Raw genomic sequence first — 20,779 nt, 5'->3', positions numbered from 1 at the left:
CCCCCTAATAATGTATGAGCTAAGCATATCTGTTTCACTCACTGTCGTCTGCTGCAAGGACGTATTTGCAGAGGAACAGAGAGAGAGAGAGAGAGAGAGAGAGAGAGAGAGAGAGAGAGAGAGAGAGAGAGGGGGAGAGGGACAGTATTTCATTGGAATCCTGCCGCATTCAGAAGACTGCTGGAGGGGAGCGCTAATTGGATCAACGACTGTCTGATTCCCATCAGCCGGCTTGACCTGTCAACCCGGGCTGAGGAGCTGTGTCTTGTGGGAAAGACGGCGAGAGAGGGAGTGGAGGGGAGACGGGGGAGGAGAGGGGAGTGAGACACATGGACGGACACAGATAGATGCAGGGCGGAGAGAGAATGTTCAACGAAAGGGTCTTGGAGATGAGAGATGAATGGGGAGACAGAAAGACACCATAATAGGAAAACAATGACTTCATCTTTAGTGGATTGCGGCAATGAGAGAACAGCGTCGTCGCCATTTCCAGAAGGGCGAACGGACCGGCTCGGAATGGCGGCGGAAGAAGAGGAAGGCAGCTGGGGCGTCTTCCCCTGCAGGGAGGGCTTTGACAGATCCCAGTCAATAGCTCTCACAAGCGCCTGACTCGGCCTCGCATCCGTCAGCGCGTGGAAACAGAGATAGTGCGAGCGCGGCTCAGTGACACGGCCCGATAAATGGGAGCGGGCGCTGAGAGGAGGAGGAGGAGGAGGAGGAGGAGGAGAGGGGCAAGATGGAAAGACAGATACGCCGTCACGGAGCGAGAGACAGAGAGAGAGAGAGAGAGAGAGAGACAGAGACAGACAGACAGAGAGAGAGAGAGAGAGAGATTCACCGATGGTAGAAGTGACAGCTGCAAGCTCCTATCTCTCCCAAACTCTGATCCATATTGCACAGACGAGTAAGCGGGCCTGAACCTGCTACACACACACACACACACACACACACACACACACACACACACACACACACACACACACACACACACACACACACACACACACACACACGCACACACACGCACACACACGCGCGGGCGCTGTGGACTATTGATCGGCCCTTGCGCAGACTTTCCCATAGAGGGCTCCTGCTGCACACGCCGACTAGTCCGGGCCTGAGATGATGTTATGGATTACGGGAAGGGAAGTGGAGGGAATACAGGCGGCGGAGGCCTGATCGATGAGCTATTGCACACTTAACAAGAGTAATGTTATGTAGGGAGGCTATGACATGCTAATCCATCTCTCACTCCGTCCATCTCGCTCGCATCGCATCGCTCTCTGTCGTCATTATCTCCTATACATAACCAATTCTATCCATCTATCTATCTATCTATCTATCTATCTATCCCTCTCTCTCTCTCTCCCTCTCTTTTGTTCGCTCTGATCCCCCCCCGACCACGCTCAGACAAATAAACAAAGCTGATGGATGAGATGATCTCCATGTTTGTCTGGGCACCCAATCAGTCTAAAACGGCGGCAGACAACTTGAATTGATTGAAGCCATCTTATGGAAATGGGATCTCGGGCGCGCAGGCGATCGCAAAACAACAACGCGAATGCTCTTCGTCTCGTGCGATTAATTACGACAGACCTAAGTGTGATTTTAAAGAAAGAAAAAAAGGCTGGGACTTATTTTGCAAAATGGAAAGCGGGAGCTGGAAGTGCAGGGGCCAAACTCCTGTGGGACAACCGGAGGCGGCGGGAACTGAAACCTAGCTTCATCAGCAATTTCTTTTTGGGGGGGAATGGGGTTGTGAAATGTAGAAAGCGGCGGTGGCAGATGTTTTTAATGTAAGACAGGGCCACACAGCAGCGAGACAGGCGACCGGTGGGCACTCTGCACAGCTGGGCCGGGGGGAGGAATTACCTGTGGTCACGTTAGCGGTCGTTTCCAGAATGTGAAGGGTAGAGCGCCAGACTGGAAACGCGCACCAGGAATAACACCTCGGCTCGAAGGAACGCCACCTCTCACGCATACAGAACGCCAAAGATTCGGAGAAAAGGTTGTTGTTATGAGTCGCTGTCTTATCAATTTACTGATCGGACGGAGAGAAAAGGAGACAGATTGACAGTTCAGGTTTTGCAAACTGCGCTCTGTGATTTGGGAGTCCAGATTCCCTTTGAATGAACTTTGAAGCAAGGCAGGAATGGATAATGGATTAGGTGTTCGCCTCCAAAAGTGCTGGGGTGGCATGAATAAGAAGCGAGGCCTTATTGCTTCTCTTCGGCCGTGTGATGCTGAACCCGTCTGGCTCTGTTCTGCGGCGGTTTTGGCTCGCGAGTTTGCCGCCGCCGCTCCACTTTGACTGGCGCTACCACCGCGTGTGTGTGTGTGGGCAGATAAACGGCGGCCGGCATCGCAACACTGCCTCCGCCGACCCGTGAAACTTCCCTCCTATGCTGATGAATCACACAGAAGCGAAAGGCCACATACAGGTCTGGTGGTTATTTACATCCTGAGGTGTGAGGTGAGGATGTTTGCTCCTCTTCCTCAGCATCATAACGTTGCAGCTAAAAGGTGTTTTTCCTGTTTATTTATCAAGCCCGGGGTTTTTTTGCTGAGCGTGCACACTCTTTTTTTTCCGCTGTTTGACATTCATAGAGTTGCACACATTCACATTCAGGTCGCGGCACAAACAGGCTTCCTATTGTTGCCCCGCCAAGGAAAAATGATGTTAGGTGCCTTGCTAAATGCTACCTTGATGCTTATTGTAAAGGTAAAGGAGGCCATTAATATCCCCCCCCCCCCCCCCCCGCCGCCTGGTTCGGAATCTCTCAGCAATAATATGATTTTCCAGTCACAACCGAGTTTATCTGACCTTTACGGCTGCCAATCAAGTTTGAGCAGCACGCGCGATCCAAGCTGCCAACGAGAGACGTCCGCATTTCTTAGCGCAGCGTTTCGCTCGCCCTGGCCGTTAACTTCCTTTTTTTCCCGCGACAGAGGCTTCCAGTAACAACGCCATGGACAGGAAAGAAAATGAAATTACAGCACAATAAATGAATTATCAATAAAGAGCCCTCAATACTGAATCAGAGGGAGGATCGATACGCCACAGCCGGGTTTGTAATGTGGACCAGGGGCTGAAAGGAGGCCTGTAGCTGTGCGACCGGACCAGATCAATAATGTCACAGAGGGTGATTGACGATCAATGCAGCCTGTGACGTTGATTTATGATCAATGAAAGCAGGGCACCCTACTAATAAGAAGGAAGGGGTGCAGGCTGTGTGTGTGTGTGTGTGGAAGGGCGGGGGGGGGATTCCATATCCCCTCCCCCTTTACAGTAACTGATTGGGGATCGATGAAGAGTGGCACCGTCGTTGATTAGGGATCGGGCGACTCTGGTTGTGTCTGAGAGGTTTTGCGGGCGATGAGTGGAGGCCGGCGTGTCTGAGCTCAGCGCGGCTGCAGAGATTGTAATTAAAGCAGCGCTGAAAGGAGCTTTCCACTGCTTGATAGCAGCTGCAGGTGCAGTTCTCTTTGCTCTTTTGCTTTCAAAAGCCACACACACACACAAACTCAATGTTATATTGACAGACCAGAGGCAGCACAGGGAGGTCCGGGTTATTTTCCCACCACTCTCCTGCACATGTATCTATCGCTCTGATCATCGGTGCTTTACCTTGTTCTCTCACTCTGCTGTATCATTAAGATATCATCTCTGCAGCTTAACACACCTCTTTACCTACACAGCTGTCATTTTGTAGAATCTATACAATCTTTTTCTTCAGGCCTCCTCCTCCTCCTCTCGTTTGATGCACTTCTCATTTACGTGCCACTAATGCCACCTTTCTCGAGAGTTTCCTCCTCTCAATGTACGGTAGAGGTTACCATAGTAACCACACAACCGCTGCCAGCAGAGTGCAACTCCTCAAAAGCCGGATCGAAGGCCAGAGTGAGGTTAACCACAGGTGAGGCATCTCTCTACATGCTGAACTTGAAAGACCTGATTGAGAGGGAGACTCATCGTTCGTGCTGAATCTCTCTTTTCTACGCACGGATTTGACTTCAATTTCTTCTCGGTGTTTCCACCAAAGTTGCTGACAGCAGAGTGTCGAGCTGATTATGCAAAGGATACACAAGGATACTGCAGTATCTGCTGGATTAAGCAGTTATTAATACAGCGTGTGACACAACAACACTGAGATACATTCAACCCTCCTCACATTCAGGGCCGATAAGAAGCATCCAGCTCTGAATGGCTCAGCTTGTTCACTTGATGTTGAACCTGATATGTATTTAAAATGTTACCTGAGTGTTTCTCTCTTACTGTGTTTCACTCTGCACTGTAAACGCCGCAGCAAAACACAGCCTGACCCCCCCACAGCCCTCTCTCCCTCCCTCCCTCCCTCCTTCCTTCCTGTGTTAATGGATTACTGTTTCCTCCTCAGCCTTCCCGCTCCCTCTGTGACTAAAACTATGAATTCTTCCGCTGAGAGAAAAATAAAAGCTTAGCAAACTCTTACAAACTCTCACTTATCCGAGCTGTGACCCTTTGTCCCCCCTGACAGAGCCGACATGAAAGCGGTAAACAAACAAAGCTTTGACCTGTGGAGAAAACTTTGAGCGAGTCCTTTGCTTAAAACATCTTAGCCGTGATGAAAGGCTTTGTTTTTCTCATTCCGTGTTCGTGGGTTTTCCGATCAATGCGGGGAGAGAGTGGCTTTTTTTCCCTCCTCCCCCCTCAGTATGTCCTGACCCTTTGGGAAACACAGGGAGGTAATGGGGGCGGGAGAGATATTGACGTGCAACGTCGATACCGCTGGCGTTGGCAAAGCGCTGGCGGTGAAGGTAGCTGCTAGGTGAGGCTATCAGGGAGTCATCGACGCCGCATCAAGGACGGTGTGGAAGAGCGAGAGAGCGAGAGAGAGAGAACCAAAGGGAGAACAAAGCAAGAGCTTGTGATTCCCCTCCAACACTACAGCCAGACGAACACTGCACCGCCTCGAAAGACCCGTTCCGACACAACCGGGTTTAAAGTTTTGCCACTCCATCAAGCTGAACCCTTATAAAATGTGACTTTCTGAAATATTAAACCCATAAATGTGATACAAAAATAACCCCACAAGGACCTAAAGCATCGAGCACTGACTACGTTTATGAGCTTCAGTCATTTTTGACCAAAATGGCAGACAGAACCTCACTGAGCTCACCAGAAACCTGATTTCAGTAACTAGTTTACAAGTCACCTGGTTAACAAATGAAGATCCTGACAGCATTGAGTGTCAGGATCGGAGGCCGGCGCAGCAGCAGCAGCAGCAGCAGCAGCGAGCCACATAGCAACTCTCATCTGTCACCAGCGGCAACCAGCCCACCACCAGCCGCTATGATGTGCGGCTTATTTGGGGGAGCTGATGAGGTCTGATGAGGCCGGCGCTTATTGAATTCCCGGGCCTGTTATTTAGGTAATGCCGGAGAGGAGCAGCCTCCCTCTTTTCTCCCATTCTCATCCATTCAATGTCCTGGCAGGGGTCCGCCGCCTAATCCACTCGTTTGTAATGGCTGCGCGAGCGGAGAGGATTTGCACGCGCTCTCCCCCTCACGCGTGCACATCTAACACTCCCCCGCTGTTGATTTTACCCCATAATGGGCCCATTTGAAGAGTTAACCAGATCCCAACACCCACCACGGCCCCACTCGCTTGTCTTTCTTCTCCTTTTATTATTTTTCAGGGGAGGCATTCTGTAATAATTAGACTCTGAAGCAATGTTCTTTCCCTTTTCTCACGTTTTCCAAAAAGCAATTACCAAATTTCAAATATGCAGCCATGGTGTGTTCACTGGTTTACAATGCGTGCTCGGCGTGCGCCCCACGAGTGTGTGTGTGTGTGTGTGTGTCTATGAAGGGGAAGATAGAGATAAAGACGCGCCGGGCGAAAGTAAGTGTGACGAAGAGAGACACAGAAGTTGCAGAACAGATGGCTAAATGGCAGGACAACAACTTTTAATTCTGCGCCTCAGACGGGCGAAGGAGCCGGAGTACGTGCAGTCGCAGAGGGGTGCCGAGTGTGTGTGCTGCTCAGTGTGCGGCTGCACATCAGAGCCCATTACCACGGAGATGAAAACTCTTGTGATTAATGCTCATGCTCCACAGAATTACATAACGTGAAAGTTTTCTGTGGGAAAAATGGAGCATCTGGGTGGTCAGACCTTTTATCAGTACCAGCTGTAATGTGGGAAGAACTCCAACATGCCTTATTTACAGAGAGGAGGATTGGCCCGATGACAAAAATTGTAAATATCTTGATTATTATTCACTCCAGCAGGCAGAATGCAGGGAGTTCAAACACTGTTAAAGTCTGAATTATTAAAATATGGATATACATTCCAATTTACGACGTAGAGGATGCAGCGCTGTGTCTTTGCAGTGTGTGTGTGTGTGTGTGTGTGTGTGTGTGTGTGTGTGTGTGAGATCCTATTTTCCCAGCAAGCTTGCACTCTTTCTGCAGCAGCGCTAATAAAAGCACATCAACGTCTTTAACTGAGGGTTGAAGCTGCACAAATGTTGCTTTCTGACCTTCATATTCATACCAGCGCACATGTATCAGAGAAATGTGTGTGTCAGATTGGCCCGGTGTGTGTTCAGGTAAAGCCTCCCTGTGCCGGATCTGTTCGCATTACGGCGTAAACAAACCATGACAGTGGTGTGTTATTAGAGGACGCAGCTTTGTGGAAAAACTGTGTTTGGGCCAAAAACTAAAGTGACAAAATGGATGCAATTACAATAACACAACACTGGGGGGCTTAAAAAGTCACCTCCTGCTGCTTTAAAGTTTAAATTCCATCTAATTGTTCAAGTCTTGACATCACAAATTGCAGACAAATGAGATGTCAGCAGAGTTTTAGCGTCGTCCCTCACAAAGAGCCTCAGCTGTTCTTTTCCCTGAGCAAAGACTAAGTTTCTCTCAGCCTGCAGGGGTTCTGACCCGGGAAGTAACAAAAAAGAAGAAAAAGTTGCTATTGATCCCACAGGTCAGCTCAATCAGACATTGATTGCAGTGGAGAATGAATTATTGATGGAATTAACAAAAAACTACAGAGCTCCGTTAATCAGCTCTCATCAGGGTCCAGGCCGCTTTAGTTAAGATGTTTACGTTGTTGTTTATTTATATGACATGCTGTGTGTGTGTGTGTGTGTGTGTGTGTGTAACAATACGCCTTTGTTGAAGTTGTGAATGTAACAGATGACAGTATATCACAAGGTCACAAGCATCCTGTTGTGTCATTCCTTTCTTCTGTAGATTGCAGGTTGAGCTTGCAGTCACGTGTAATGGCTCCATGTTAACACGCGTGTGATCAAAGCCCATCTGTCCTGCATTGTTGTCCTTTTTGTCGTCTTTCGGCTTAATGATCTTCTTCATAAATATGTTTACGGTCACGTTTGTTGTGACGCTGTGGGCCATATGTTTGTTATTGCCTCATCGTGTGCGCTTCAAAGGGCGCGGGTGATGATCATCAGCCAATCACGTGTTAGACCTTATAAAACATATATGTCATATATTTTTTTGATAACTTGTGCATTTGTGTGGGCTAAATAACATTGTACCTTCTACTGTCTTTCTGTATTGTTGTGTTGAAAGGTTGGTAATTGACACTGAGGCCGTGTAAGGTGGCGGCGTGTCTGAGAGCTGACCTGCTCTGAGTTTGGCCTGAAGTTCACCGGGGCCGCAGTGAATCAATATCAGCTCCACTTAGAAAATCTGCTGTATAACGCTTCATATCCAAAGCCGCTTTGCTTTGCAGCCTGAAATTGGATACACCCCCCTGACTGCATTCACCCCCTCCCCGCCCTCTTCCCCTCCGCTGCACCAAGCCCTGCTGCTCGTTCCACAAATAAGACATCCTGAGAAATTGATCTGAGATGCATCTGTGGGCGGATGTGACTTGCTGAAGGTAATTCATAAATGTGTGTGGGAGGAGCAGCAGCCTGGTGAATGGGAGAACTTGTACATCGGAGCGACCTGGAATACAGCCAGAGCCACGGAGAGAAGGCCACGCCATCAGAGTAGCAGTATACACAAGTCTACAGAGAGGAGGAAGGGCAAACATCATCAATAGAATAGAATAAATAGGCTGGAATTCACTGCCCTTGGTATTAAACCAGTAGGAGGCGCCACAGAGACATGCAGTAGTAGTTTTGTTTAAAAGTCTCAAACTCAAGCTTTAACTACACATTATGTATATTCTACGCTGCTGCTGGTTTGGTTCAGGTTTTGTTTTGACTTTCCCCCACGTTTCATTTAGCCGCGACTCACAAATCCCACTCCTCTGCGGCGTCCTTGAAGGCGCCGCTGAACGAGGCTCTTTAAGTGCCGTAAGCCGCCCAGAATTCGGGAGAGAAAGAGAGGGAGAACTAACACCTGAGACTGTGATGGATTACATTTCACACAGCGAGCCTCCAGTCTGTGCCGGGTGAGGTTTCTTGGCGTACCGGTGGTATTAATGGAAAGGAGTACGGCTGCCAGGAAGGGAAACCATTAATCTGGAGAATCTACGGTATGCGTCTGAAAATGGGCTGCGATGTAATGTAAAGCAGAACACGGCTTGTGGTTAATGGACTACGACATGCTAAAACCGCCGCTGTGATCCTTTCGGTGAACGTGGGTTAGATTCTGAGAGAAAACGTCATAATTCCCTCGCAGAATCTGACATCGGCTGGGCTTAAATAAAGAAATCAAACAACCCCTGAGACGTTTTTGTCTGCCTGACCCTTTCCTGCACTTTCCGGAGTCTGAAAACACGACGATTTAAGGAAAAAAAAAGGAAGACAAATACAAAATTCCTCTTTGACAGGGAAGCTACCCGGCAGCACAGGATTCACTACAGCGCCGCCAGCCACAGACATGAAACGGGAGAGACTTCTGAGGCGGGTATACATCTTTTTGGCGCCTCTCTGCTGCTGCTGCTGCTCGAGTGCTTCGCCTGATTCCTTTGCTTTTTACTCCCACGACACCGTGTACGCTCGGAGTGGCGACGGCGGCGACGCTCGGAGTCTCCGAGGCCGTTAAAGCTCTCTGTTTTCCCCCTAATACTTGAGCCCGGCGAGATATGGCGGCGCACAGCAGGGGAGGGGGGTCCCGAGACACCATCCATTCATACTTCCCACCTGACGCGTAGGGCAGGGAAGGAGGAGAGAGAGAGAGAGAGAGACAGCAATTACTTCTCTCTCTCTGTATACGTATATATATTTATACTGCAATCCTGGCCGGCTCCTCTCTGCTGTACTCAACTTTGCAGACGTTCTAAGGGCCGTAGCTGCAGGTAATGAAAGCAACACACTCCTAATGGGCTATTGACGTTGGTGCATTTGTGTGCGTGTGTGTGTGAGAGAGTTCTAGAGGAAGACAGACGGAAAGTGAGAAAGAGAGAGAGAGAAAGAGAGAGAGAGAGAGAGAGAGAGAGAGAGAGAGTCCTCAACACACAGACGGAAGGAAACGCGAGTGTAAGAAATCATTCTGTTGGCATGTTTTCTGTTTCTTTCCTGTGTTACCGGTGTTTTCTTGCAGTGGCCAAAGTGTCTGTGAGTTAAATCACGAACACACACGCGCGCACGCACACGCGCATGCACACACTCTCACGCACACACACACACACACACACACACACAAGAGCATATTATAAAAGCACCAGAAATAAACAAGACGTTGCCACCCAAATTCCAATATGTGGGAAAGAGAGGGGGAGAGAGAGAGAGAGAGAGAGAGAGAGAGAGAGAGAGAGAAAGAGAGAGAGAGAGAGAGAGAGAGAGAGAGAGAGAGTCAGTCACGCTCGTGTGCGCAGTAATAACCACAAATAAACCAGGATGCCATCACAGCGAGCCTGTCACCGAATGGAATGCGGCCCAGTCTGACTGATTGTCCGTTGGCATGTCGTGTAGGTGTGTGTGTGTGTGTGTGTGCGCTCCTCGTATCTGTATCTGTGTGTGTGTGTGTGTGTGTGTGAGTCTGCATGTCCCCTATGCATGCTGGCAGGCAGCTGGGATGAATGAATGGGCGGTCCACTGCTGGAGGTCCGGTTGTCGTGACAGAAATAACCGGGTCTGACCGCCCTGACCTCCGCTTGTTCCCACACAGCCTGCGTCCTGTTCTAATGAAGGCCTCCGCTCTATTTTGGGGCGCTAGAGCAGCTCCATTTATCTGGCTGCCCTCTGTGTTGTGGGACGCTGGCGGTGACGTGGTCGGGCTGTAAACTGATGCCCGCTGTTTTCCTGCTTCCCGGACGCACAAGCGCAACACCGGCGCGGAGGTCGACTAAGGTCAAGCTGGATAAAGACTCCTAGGCGCGTACGCATCACCTCAACACGCTCAGGAGGATCAGAGCAGTGAAGCACAGAGTCTGCTGATCTGCCTGCATACCGCACAGACCCTGGACCGTGATGATCCTCCTCAGCTCCACTTAATCTTCCAATGTAGGACGGAGCGGCGGGCGATGAGTCTAAGAGATCAACGCACCTTCTGAATCTGCCCAGAAAGATGAGGTCATGTTACTTTTCGGAAAGAATTGCAGAGACACATCGCCTCTGGTTCTCTGGGATCTCACAACGTCATGAACACGCGTTTGAGTTATGGTTTGTTCCTGCGGTGTCCACGGAGAACGCAATAGGGAGGGATGAGAAGGAATGTGTGTAATCAGGGAGGAACACAAAAAGAGGAGGGGGAGGGCGGTGAGGGGGAGCGTCGGGATGAAAGACAGCGGCGGAGGAGAGGGGGAGATGAGAGAGGGAGGGAGAGAGAGGGACGGGTGAGAGCAAGGACAACAGAGAGAGAGAGAGCAAGGAGAGACGTGTGTGGGAGGGCGACAGAGAAAGAGGAGGTGCAGGGAGGAGGGGGGGGGGGCGATGTGAGCGTCGGCCGGACAGCTGGGCCGAGGTCGCCGGGGGTCAAGCTGGAGGAGCCGGTCGGGCCGTCAGTGTCGTCCTTTCATCCTTTCAACCCGAACTTGACTCAAAATGTTAACCTTCCCCAATCACGGAACGTGAACCGGACTGATCCGACGTACGGCCCCCTTCTCCTCCTCCTCCTCTTCCTCCACTCTCTCCTCTCTGCTGCCCTTTTCCATCTGCTCCCTCTTATCTCCCTCTCTCTGCTCCCAATCTATTTCATCCCATTGAACTCCCGACTACATCTCTCCCCATTACTCTCTCTCTCTCTCTATGTATCTTTTTCCGGTGGTAACTGTCATTTATTCTCTCTTTCTCTCCCTCTCCCTCTCTCTCTCTCCCTCTCTCTCCACATTACACGCGGCTGAGTGGAGAGCAAAGTCAATTGTTCCTGCCTAAACCCCTCCAGGATCCGCCGCTCCTCTCTCCTCTGCCTAAACAAACTTTGAAGCCAATCAAAGGGCTTATATCATTTTTCCGTGGAAGGGGACTACAGCAGGTGAATACTTTATATCTCAGCGACACACACACACACACACACACACACACACACGGGCCACTCACACACACACACACACACTCCTCTACCCGTCTCTGTACCCAGTGCTGGCTTGGCTTGGCGCTCGTGATTGATACAGTTCAGCGGCAGAACAAACAAAGCGTGACAAATCCAGATTATTGTCTGTGGGCGAGATAAGGTTATAATGAGAAAGTGCATCGGGGGAAATTGATCCCCTATTTTTTTTTTTAAATATCTTTTTCAGGAAGCCGTCTGATTTACTGGGGATGCCAATAATAACTTCCTGTGAGTGCCGCCTCTAATGGGAGACGGGTGCAATCAGCAGCGAGGGATGGGTGTGTGTGTGTGTGTGACGGGGATCTATTACAACGCAACATCCTTAAAAGTGCACTCGCAAAAAAAGGAGACATCTAAACAAAAACACGCACGCACAAACACACACGCACACTTCTGTGACACGCTGACAGCCGAAGCCGCAAACCCCCGACTTGGCTGCGCGTCGGATCCAAGCGCCATCGGGGGAGAGGAGCGGGCCTGCTGACAGAGCGCTTATTAGCCGGGGGAATGTGGGAGGGATCGGAGAAATTAACATGGATTACTGGAGTATGACTGACAGTTTCAGAAGGGCTTTTTGTGACTTACAGAGCGATTTGGGACTCGCCTTAATAAGCCAGGGACGCTTTAATACCGTGGGCTGTCTGTGCTACCTTGGCACCGTTGCCGTGGTGAGGATGCCAACAGGGAGGGGAGGAGGGAGGAAGGTGGGGGGGTGGACGACGCACAAGCTCTCGTGTTCTGCATGTAATGACAGCACTTTGACTGCTCTCCTTTTAAGTTTAAGAGGAAAGTGGTTGGAGCTTTGTTTGTTATTAGCCTGGACTCAAAAGCGGCCCCGGTGTCATCTGGATTCCTGATTTCACAAGCAAATGAGAATAAAACTGGGAAGCCGGGACTTTTGCTCGATTACATGGAGGGGCTTTTTTTTCCACCGGAGGCCCTCTGTCAAAGTTTGAAGTTTGGACGGAGCACTTTGAGAGAGTGACAGAGCGGGTGTGAGTGAGGACAGGCGGAGACGGAGCCTGCGGTCCACAAAGAGAAGAGATTAAAAGGGAGAAACAGCTGAGGCGGAGCACTGTGGGGGGAAAAAACTAAACAGGAAAGCTTGTACACATTGCATGTTTCCCTTTGGTTCCATCTCCAGGGCCACTGTGGCTGCTTCCTGATGTGGTTTCCATTATTTATCCAGCATCTATTGGACAATTGGAGTTGACTTTCAGCTCGGCTGCCATATTGGCAGCAGGAGAGGGGAGCAGGCAACAACAACGGAAGTGAAGAGGAAGAAACTGTGATTTTTACACGGCGCTGCACATCCAGTCTGGTCTGGATCTCAGCTAGGACGCCAGATTCATCATAGTCTGGTGTCGTCTTCTGGCAAAGCTCGGCAACCGCTTCTGCCCGCCCACACACACACACACACACACACACACACACACACACACACACACACACACACCTACTTGTTTACTTAGCTGTTGTTTGATAGCTGAAATCAAATTAAATTGAGCAAAGAGCAGCAACGTGACTCCGACGCACTGTACATACACTTCATCAAACGTTATCAATTTCCTTCCTGCCACTGCTGACACACAATATGGCTCGTACACCAGATTACCCACCTGCCCAAACCAAACAACGTCTAATGTATCTCCGGTTCAAATTACATTTACCATAGCGTGTCATCTGTAACCGGTTTAATGCATTGTGGGATGAAGGGCTTTAATCAGCCGGGGCTCAGTGGAGCCGCTGGATTAAATCACTTTTTATCAGTTCTTCCTTTGACTTTCCCACTGCTCAGGGTTGCAGTGTAAATCATAAAGCATCCCAGTTGGTCTCACTTCAATGTGGTTTATTGCTGTAGTCACATTTCATAAATTCTATTTATTTGGTGTATTGAGTGAATCCACATGCAGGGGAACACAAGGATATTGCTCTTTTCTCATCTACCATGACAAAACTGATCAGAAAAGCTTGACATGCATGCCAGCGTACGTAAAGTAAACACAATGCGCAGGGTCTACATGTAATGTGTGTGTTTGTATACGTTTACATGCGTGTTTTAGGAGCTACCTGTGCTTAATGATTCGGTATGCGTACAGTACATGTGTGTGTCCATTTGCGCGGGCGTGTATGCGTGCTCACGGCCCAGCGCGGCGACAGGGAGAGCGGCTGCCGCATTGCACAGAATAGCTAAACAGCTGTGGTGCTCCATCAGGGCTATCGATCAAGCCCCTCTGTCTGAATCAGAATCAGACGTGGGCAGAGCGGAGCCGAGCCGAGCGCTCACTGCTGCCCACGTCTCATATCAAGCAAACAAACCTGACTGGGATAGATGATTAGGCAACATGGAGAGGTAGAAGCTGGGCTGCCTCTCTGTGTGTGTGTGTGTGTGTGTATGTGTGTGTGTGTGTGTGTGTGAAAAGATACGGATGGAATGCTCAGACATGTATACAGATCAGTTGCTGGACAATAACTTTAAGGGCTGTGAGAATGTTTACAACTATAATCAGCAACCTAGAGCAGAATAACAATAGTACAATAATAGAATCTTATTGTTTTGGTTACTTTACAGAACCTTAATGTCAAATATGCAAAAGAAAATGCAGAAGAAATGTCACTAAACCATGACTTTGACTTTTGCTACAACGCCAAAATAATAATATTTTTAGATGGACTTTTATTTTGGCGGGTCACGTTCCTACTTTGAATAATAGCAACACGTGCAGGCGTAGATTACATGTGATTTCATCAAAATGTAAACAGAAAGAATAAGGAGGCAGTTTAAGTGTCATTAGCTGCCATCTGCCATCTTCTCACACACTGTGCATCAACTCAACATCTCATGTAATCACGGGGAAGTTAGCGTTATTATATTACAATTTAAACAGGAAGTGAATGGAAGCCGCCCATCTGTTTGCGTCTCTCCCTCTTCTTTTTTTTTCTGTGGTGTTTAGCGGAAACTGTGAGCTGATATGGACAGAGCGGCTATGCTGGCGTCCTTGCTTCCTTATTGTTGATTTATCCCGGTGGCGACTTGGATTTAACAGATGACCTGACTGACCAGTTGACATCCACATATTTACTTCCTGGTGCGGGTCGGCGGGGGTTACACCTCAATATCCTCTCTCACCGCCCCGCTGGAAACACCTGAGCTGGAGAGGGCGACTACAAACGGAGCCCCGCACACACTCCTGACACCCCCAATAAGCTAGGCTCTACGAGAGGAGGGCGACAGCGAGAGAGAGAGAGTGTGTGTGTGTGTGTTGCGAGCACTAAATGGTGGAAGAAAGGATCTCATTAGCATTATATGGATGTTGACATTCCTTTCAGGTCAAAGCTGCTGGTGCATGACTATATTTGTGCTTATGAGGTGGCGTGTGCATGTATATAAATAACGTGTCAAAGCTCGCACAGTGTAGTAGTCACGGCTGTCACACACACACGCACGCGCACACATACACACACACACACACACGTACACGCCAGTAGCTCCTGCGTGTGCTGTGTGTGGCGGGGGCCCCCTGGGGGGTGCCGCTGAGCTGTCAAAGCAGGATGGATGAAGAAGCCGTCCTGCATAGCAAGGGGCTCTGGGGAAATACCACCAACATGACACACACACACACACACACACACACCAACACAATCCCTGTCCCCACACAAGTACAGTTTATAAGGGGGCGCACGCTTTAAAAATGCATACATATAAACACTCCTGCATGCATGAGGAAGCACAGAGACAAACATGAAACGCAACGCAAGCACGCAGCCCCTTAACAGGTACATATAGATACACATATAGATCCATAGATGGGGATTGGCTGCCTGTGGGCAGGAAGAGACCCCCCGGAGCGCTGCACACAGGGACATCTGAGTGTGATCATGGGGAGGAATGTCCATAGATCTCTGCTCAACCGACAACAAGGACGGAGAGAAAGCCGAACAGGAAACTACAGAACCAAAATAGGACGGAGTGACCTCAAATAAAAGCCAACGCCGGCATCGTCACACACACACACAAGTGAAGGTGTTTGACAGACGAGACGGGAAAGACGGATTTCACAAGACGCTTTGGGACGGAACGCAGTCGGACGTGAGCAGCTCTTGATTCCGACGCGGAGCTTCCGTGGACGGCGGCGGTAAATCTCCACGCTTGGCGCCGGCCTCAACAATCCATTAACAACAATAAAGAGTAAAGCAGCTCGGAGATAGCGTCTTAAAGGGGAAGGTCAGCCTCATGTGACGGCTTTAAAGGTTTCCTATTACCGCTTCGTCTTCCATATAACCGGCTCACCTTGCCTTTAATGGCCGCCGGCCCCGAGCATATGCAGACATATATTCTAAACCTGGAGTCTTTTCCCCGCTATATGGCCGGGGGAAGCGGCGGCGCAGAGGAGCTTTATGAGCCGGGGTGTGCGTGTTGTTCATAAAGCTGCCACCGGGGGTGAAGGAGAAATCCTCGCCGCGGCCCCCGTCTGGGTTTCAAGGCCCTGTTGGGATGCAGGAGGCGCTCCGAGCTCTGCAGCATCTGGCCCCAAAACCTGCTTACACAGCGTTCCCGTCCCCCCCTCCCCTCCCCTCCGTCCTGGCCTTTCCCTCTGACTCTGTATTTAATACCTTCACTCTCCTTCCTTCCCCTCCTCCCTTTTTGTTTTTCCCCTGCCGCCTCGTCGTCCGAGTCAAGGGCAGTTTTGGGACGTCGCGAAAAGACAACATTTCAGTTTTGACACGCAATATCTCCCTCTCTGAAACCCACGTCTTGCCCCCCCCCCCAAAGTTCACTCTGCCCTCTCTCCTTGGCCCGCCTCGCTCCGCCGTCTGGAGCGGCGGAGGGAGGGGGGGAGAGAAACGACAAGAAGAGAGAGGGAGAGAGAGGGAGAGAGAGGGAGAGCAAGAGAGGGAATGAGGCGAGAGTGCAAGCTCTTAAGTAGATTGCAAAGAACAGCACAGAGGCATGAGTGTGAATATTAAGAGGGCTTTTCTCCCGACCCGAGATATTCCAGCCTGCAGCGGCACCACCAGGGAGAGAGACAGAGAGAGAGAGAGATAGCGAGAGGAGAGAGAGGGAGAGGGAGAGAGAGAGATTCAGCTGTCGCCACGACAGCGGCCGTCAGATGTCAGAAACCCCCGTGTGCACAATCTATCAAGCTGTCCGGCAGATCTGAGACCAACAATTACCATAAAGACATTAGAAAGGAGCTTTATCAATGGGGAAAGTGTCGATTGGCCGAGAGAGGAAGAGCGGGGGGACTCACCTGGAATGCCTGGTGGGGTTTTCAGGTATTTCCCGTTAAAATGTTGTATCACTACTTCACACTTCTCTGTAGACTCCATCCTGCAACACAGAAGCATGCAGCAGTCAGGTCAGAAAAAGGAAAAGGCCGTGAAAAAAGGGACAAATGGCCGACGTTTACAGGGTCGCCCCGCTGAGCCGAGTCATCCTGGTGAGTAGACGTGTTGGGATCGGTCTATTTGCTGGGGAATGACAGAGTGTGAGGCTGTTTCAGTTTGTAATGAGAGTCAGAGCGCGGGGGGTAGAGAGTTATTAGGCAGCCCCTCACTCTAATAGGAGAGCAACAGGATGGAGAAATGATGTGTGTGTGTGTGTGTGTGAGTGTGTGGTAGTGGCTGATTCCTGTAGTGGAAGCAAGACGGACAAGGGAAGAGAGACGTGGAGAAACTCTGACTGACTCATCTCGCCCCTTTTCCAGCCGCCGGATCAAACGTTGTCTTTTAGGTCTTTGAGCTGTGCGGCAGGGGGGGGGGCTCTGATCTCTCACATCACACACACACTCACACCCACACCCACATCAAGGCCGCGAAAGGCATCCAAACACTCGTTCCTCCTCCTACTCCTCTGGAAGATTGTGAGGTGATTTTTCTGCGGTTGAATCGAGCGGCGACACGATGCGATATGACACAATGTCATATGATTCAATGCTGCTCTGTGGCACGTGTGTTGTCGCTCTACACACACACACACACACACACACACACACACACACACACACACACACACACACACACACACACACACACACATACAGACAGAGATTCAGTTGATGTATGCACAGAGCGCTCTTATTAAAAGGTGACAGCTTTTAAACGCGCGGCTTGAGTTATTCCCGCGTCTTTATGCTAATACGCCGGCGGAACGTGCGGAATTCATTTCTTCTCACATTTTCCGTGTTTTATCTCCTCTCACCTCCTGGAATAATCACATCACCCCTGTCAGCCCCTCCACTCCTCCGTCTCTCATCCCTCTCTGATCTCAGCCCTCCATCCATCCCTCTCTTTCTCTCTCTCTCTCCGCTGCTGCTTCTTCTTTATCGCTCTCTTCCTCCCCATCCATCTTACTCCCGGCCGGTCTGCGCCTCTCCTCTCCTCTTTTTTTTGACGTCTTTCTCATTTCTCTCCCGTCTTTCAACCTTGGTTATTTCCTCCATCTTTTACCGTTACCCTCCTCTCTCTCTCTCTCTCTCCGTGCCATCTTTCCGTCCGTCCCTTTGTGTCTCCGCTCCCCCCTCCCTGCATCATCTCTCCATCTCCCCGTTTCTGTCTCCCCGCCGCGTAATCTCTCACACTTCCCTTTGTCATCCATCTTTTGTTGACCCCGTATTCTTTTTCCTCCCACTTCTTTCCCCCTTTTTACTCATTCTGCCGTGACTAAACTGTTCTCCGCGGCCCTGAACGCATCGCTGTTGCAAACCCGCTGCTTTCCTTTCCGGTCCTACAAACGCATTCACAGAATTACAGACGCTCCCAAAGAACCATTACTGTTATGCTCTCACATCAGGATGTGGTCCAGTGCCAGGGTGAAGCTTTTCCCTCTCCCTCTCCCTCTCTCTCTCCCTCTCTTTCTCTCTCTTGTTCATTCGTCTCCGAGGCCCAACAACTCGGTGCGAACGCCACTAAGTGCTTGTTAAAGGATGATTTAGGTAGTTATTGTGCAAACGCTCTTTGGAGATCGTCGCTTGCCGAGATGATTCGCTTTGGAAATTCTGCATTACTGCCCCGCCAATCAACCGCCAATCAACCACCAATCAACCACCAATCAACTCCTGATTTTACTGCAGGGAGTATTTTTAATTTGTGTTCTATCAAAACAAAGCATTTTATCGACCTCCGATCAGATATATTGGAAAAGTAATCATCGAATTTCAGCTTTTGTGGAATGATTGAGTCATAAAATGTGTTAGGAAATCACTATTATCCACTTTGATCACCATGGCGATCAATTATTAGCTCGACTTAAAAGAACCGGACTTTGAATTCTGTGTAAATGCACAACAAACAAATTCACTGACACCCAAAGGTCATGTGAGTCTGAGCTCATCCGTCGTCTTCCTCTGCTCTCCAGAGCTCAACAGGTCGACAACAAGTGAAACAGGCAACCAGAGAGAAACAGACAGAGCGGCAAACAGGTCGGTGAGCCAGTCAGCCGGTCAGGTACGGCGGCGGATCAGGCCGGCTCCTGTCTGCGCCTCTGGTTAATGGCATCAGGTGCTGCTGTCGGCTCTGATCAGCGCGGCGGCTGCAGTAATGGGCTCTGATAACGGTAATGGATCGGCCCACAAACACTTAGCTGGGTTTACTCTCTCTAATGCCCCCGGTGGCCCAAACCCTCAGCGCCTGCCGCTCCCACTGTCGGCCCGCCCGCTGACACGTGAGCCCTGGAGGAGGTCCCGTCCTCTTTGTCCCTCTTGTAGTGATCAGCGCCGCCGCTCCCCCGTTCCGCCACCGCTACACAAACATTTCCTCTCTCGTTCGCGGCAAACTCCCCTCACTCGCTGTCCTCCATTTTTCTCCCACCATCCCTCACTCTCCATCCATCCCACGCTGTCCCTCCCCTTCCCATCACCTTCCGTTTCCCTTTTTTAATAAGCTGCATGATTAGTTCCTTCTCCTTGGCCATTGTTTCACACTCCCATCTCTATCTCTCCCTCTCTCCCTCTCTCTCTCTCTCTCTCTCTCCTGCCTTCTCACTCTTTCCATCATCCTCTCTCCCCCTCCCACTGAGGGCTGCTTGAACAGGTGGCCTGTAGCAGGTTGTTGCCATGCTCTGCTTGTCGGTCTGCAGGAAGCTGCTTACCTGCCTGTCTGCGTACGTGTGTGTGAGCGTGCGTGTCTGCTTCCGTGCGTATATAGTTTATGCATGATCCGCTCTGTGTGTGTGTGTGTGTGTGTGTGTGTGTGTGTGGGTGTGTGTGTGTGTGAGAGACTGTCTGTCCTCCTCTAACCCTTGGTAATAGAGCAGGGAATAGGAGGGGAGTTGAGCCAGAGCAGGTGATTAAGAAAAATCCCTGCAAGATGGCGCTTCTGTGGCCTCCTCTGGGTAAACAAGGGAATAATGTGGAGAGGAACGAGCGCCTGGTGGCTGCTGGCGAGCGCAAGGACAGAGCAATTTATGACTTTGGGGGATTAACAAGCTGAAGTGGAAACTTTTCTAAGTAAAAAAGCAATAAACACTCGGGCCGTGCTGGAAATACAACCGCAATTACAGAACGACTCTACTGACAAAGGTGTGAACGCATGAATCCATGCATGCGTGTAAACACACTGGGTACATGTGGCCCCAGCATCGATTCGGGCACGTGTGTGTGTGGGAATCAGTCTGTAGCTTCTCCTTTCACACAAGAATCCTTGGAGGGTGTCGTTCTCCCACAAGCCATTGCGATCAAATCTTAACACTAATGGAGCAGACATCTCAGGGAGTCACGCCTGATGAGATGAGAGCTTTGACGACACATTTATTATTATGATTGTTATTATGATTCTGTACCTGGCAAAGCCGACGCCTCTACTGACCCCGTTGGCGTCCCTCAGTATCCTGGTGGAGATGACGTGACCCAGCGGCTTCAGCATGTTCTCCAGCTCCTGCTCGTCCATCGACACTGGCAGGTTGGAGATGTACAGGTTGGTGGGGTCCTGCTCCTGTTGCTGAAGACCACAGGGAGCAGGAGAGGAGGAGGAGGAGGAGAAGAGGGGGCGAGGGGAGGGGAGGGAGAGAAGAGAGGAATACAGCGTGAGAAATGCATGTCAGTCAACCGTCGTAGAAGACATCGTAGAAGATTCATAAGCTTTGTGTTGTTGAGCTGAACAACAAAACTGTCTGAGCTCCTGTGATGTTTGGCCAATACATCAATACTTCATTGTCCACCTGTGTGTGTGTGTGTGTGTGTGTGTGTAGCAACTGTACAAGCTTGTATTTACTGAAGCTTACTGTATTTTTGATGGAGACTTTTTCGTCTTTGACCGGTTTTAAGCACAAGATTCACAAGATTCACAGTGTGCAGTGTGCTGTGTGTGTCTGTCTGAGTC

The 20,779-nt window shown here is 50.1% G+C and overlaps 1 protein-coding gene across 8 annotated transcripts in view; it reads right to left on the bottom strand.

Moving 5' to 3' along the window:
• rbms3 (RNA binding motif, single stranded interacting protein) overlaps positions 1–20,779 on the bottom strand; it is a 205,021-nt gene that overhangs the window by 31,217 nt on the left and 153,025 nt on the right. For all 8 annotated transcript variants that reach the window (XM_076139246.1, XM_076139249.1, XM_076139247.1 and 5 more), the window contains 2 exons: positions 20,241–20,398; positions 16,714–16,793 (listed from right to left, as the gene is read on the bottom strand). In XM_076139246.1, coding sequence (XP_075995361.1) covers positions 16,714–16,793; positions 20,241–20,398 — 238 coding nt within the window. The remainder of the gene's footprint in view (positions 1–16,713; positions 16,794–20,240; positions 20,399–20,779) is intronic.

The sequence above is a fragment of the Genypterus blacodes genome, unplaced genomic scaffold, assembly GCF_046128005.1.
Source record: "Genypterus blacodes isolate CSIRO-AG114 ecotype Tasmania unplaced genomic scaffold, CSIRO-AGI_Gbla_v1 ptg000438l_1, whole genome shotgun sequence".
NCBI lineage: Eukaryota > Metazoa > Chordata > Actinopteri > Ophidiiformes > Ophidiidae > Genypterus > Genypterus blacodes.
Note: the sequence above shows the minus strand (reverse complement) of the source record. Positions and strands in the feature narration are given on the sequence as shown.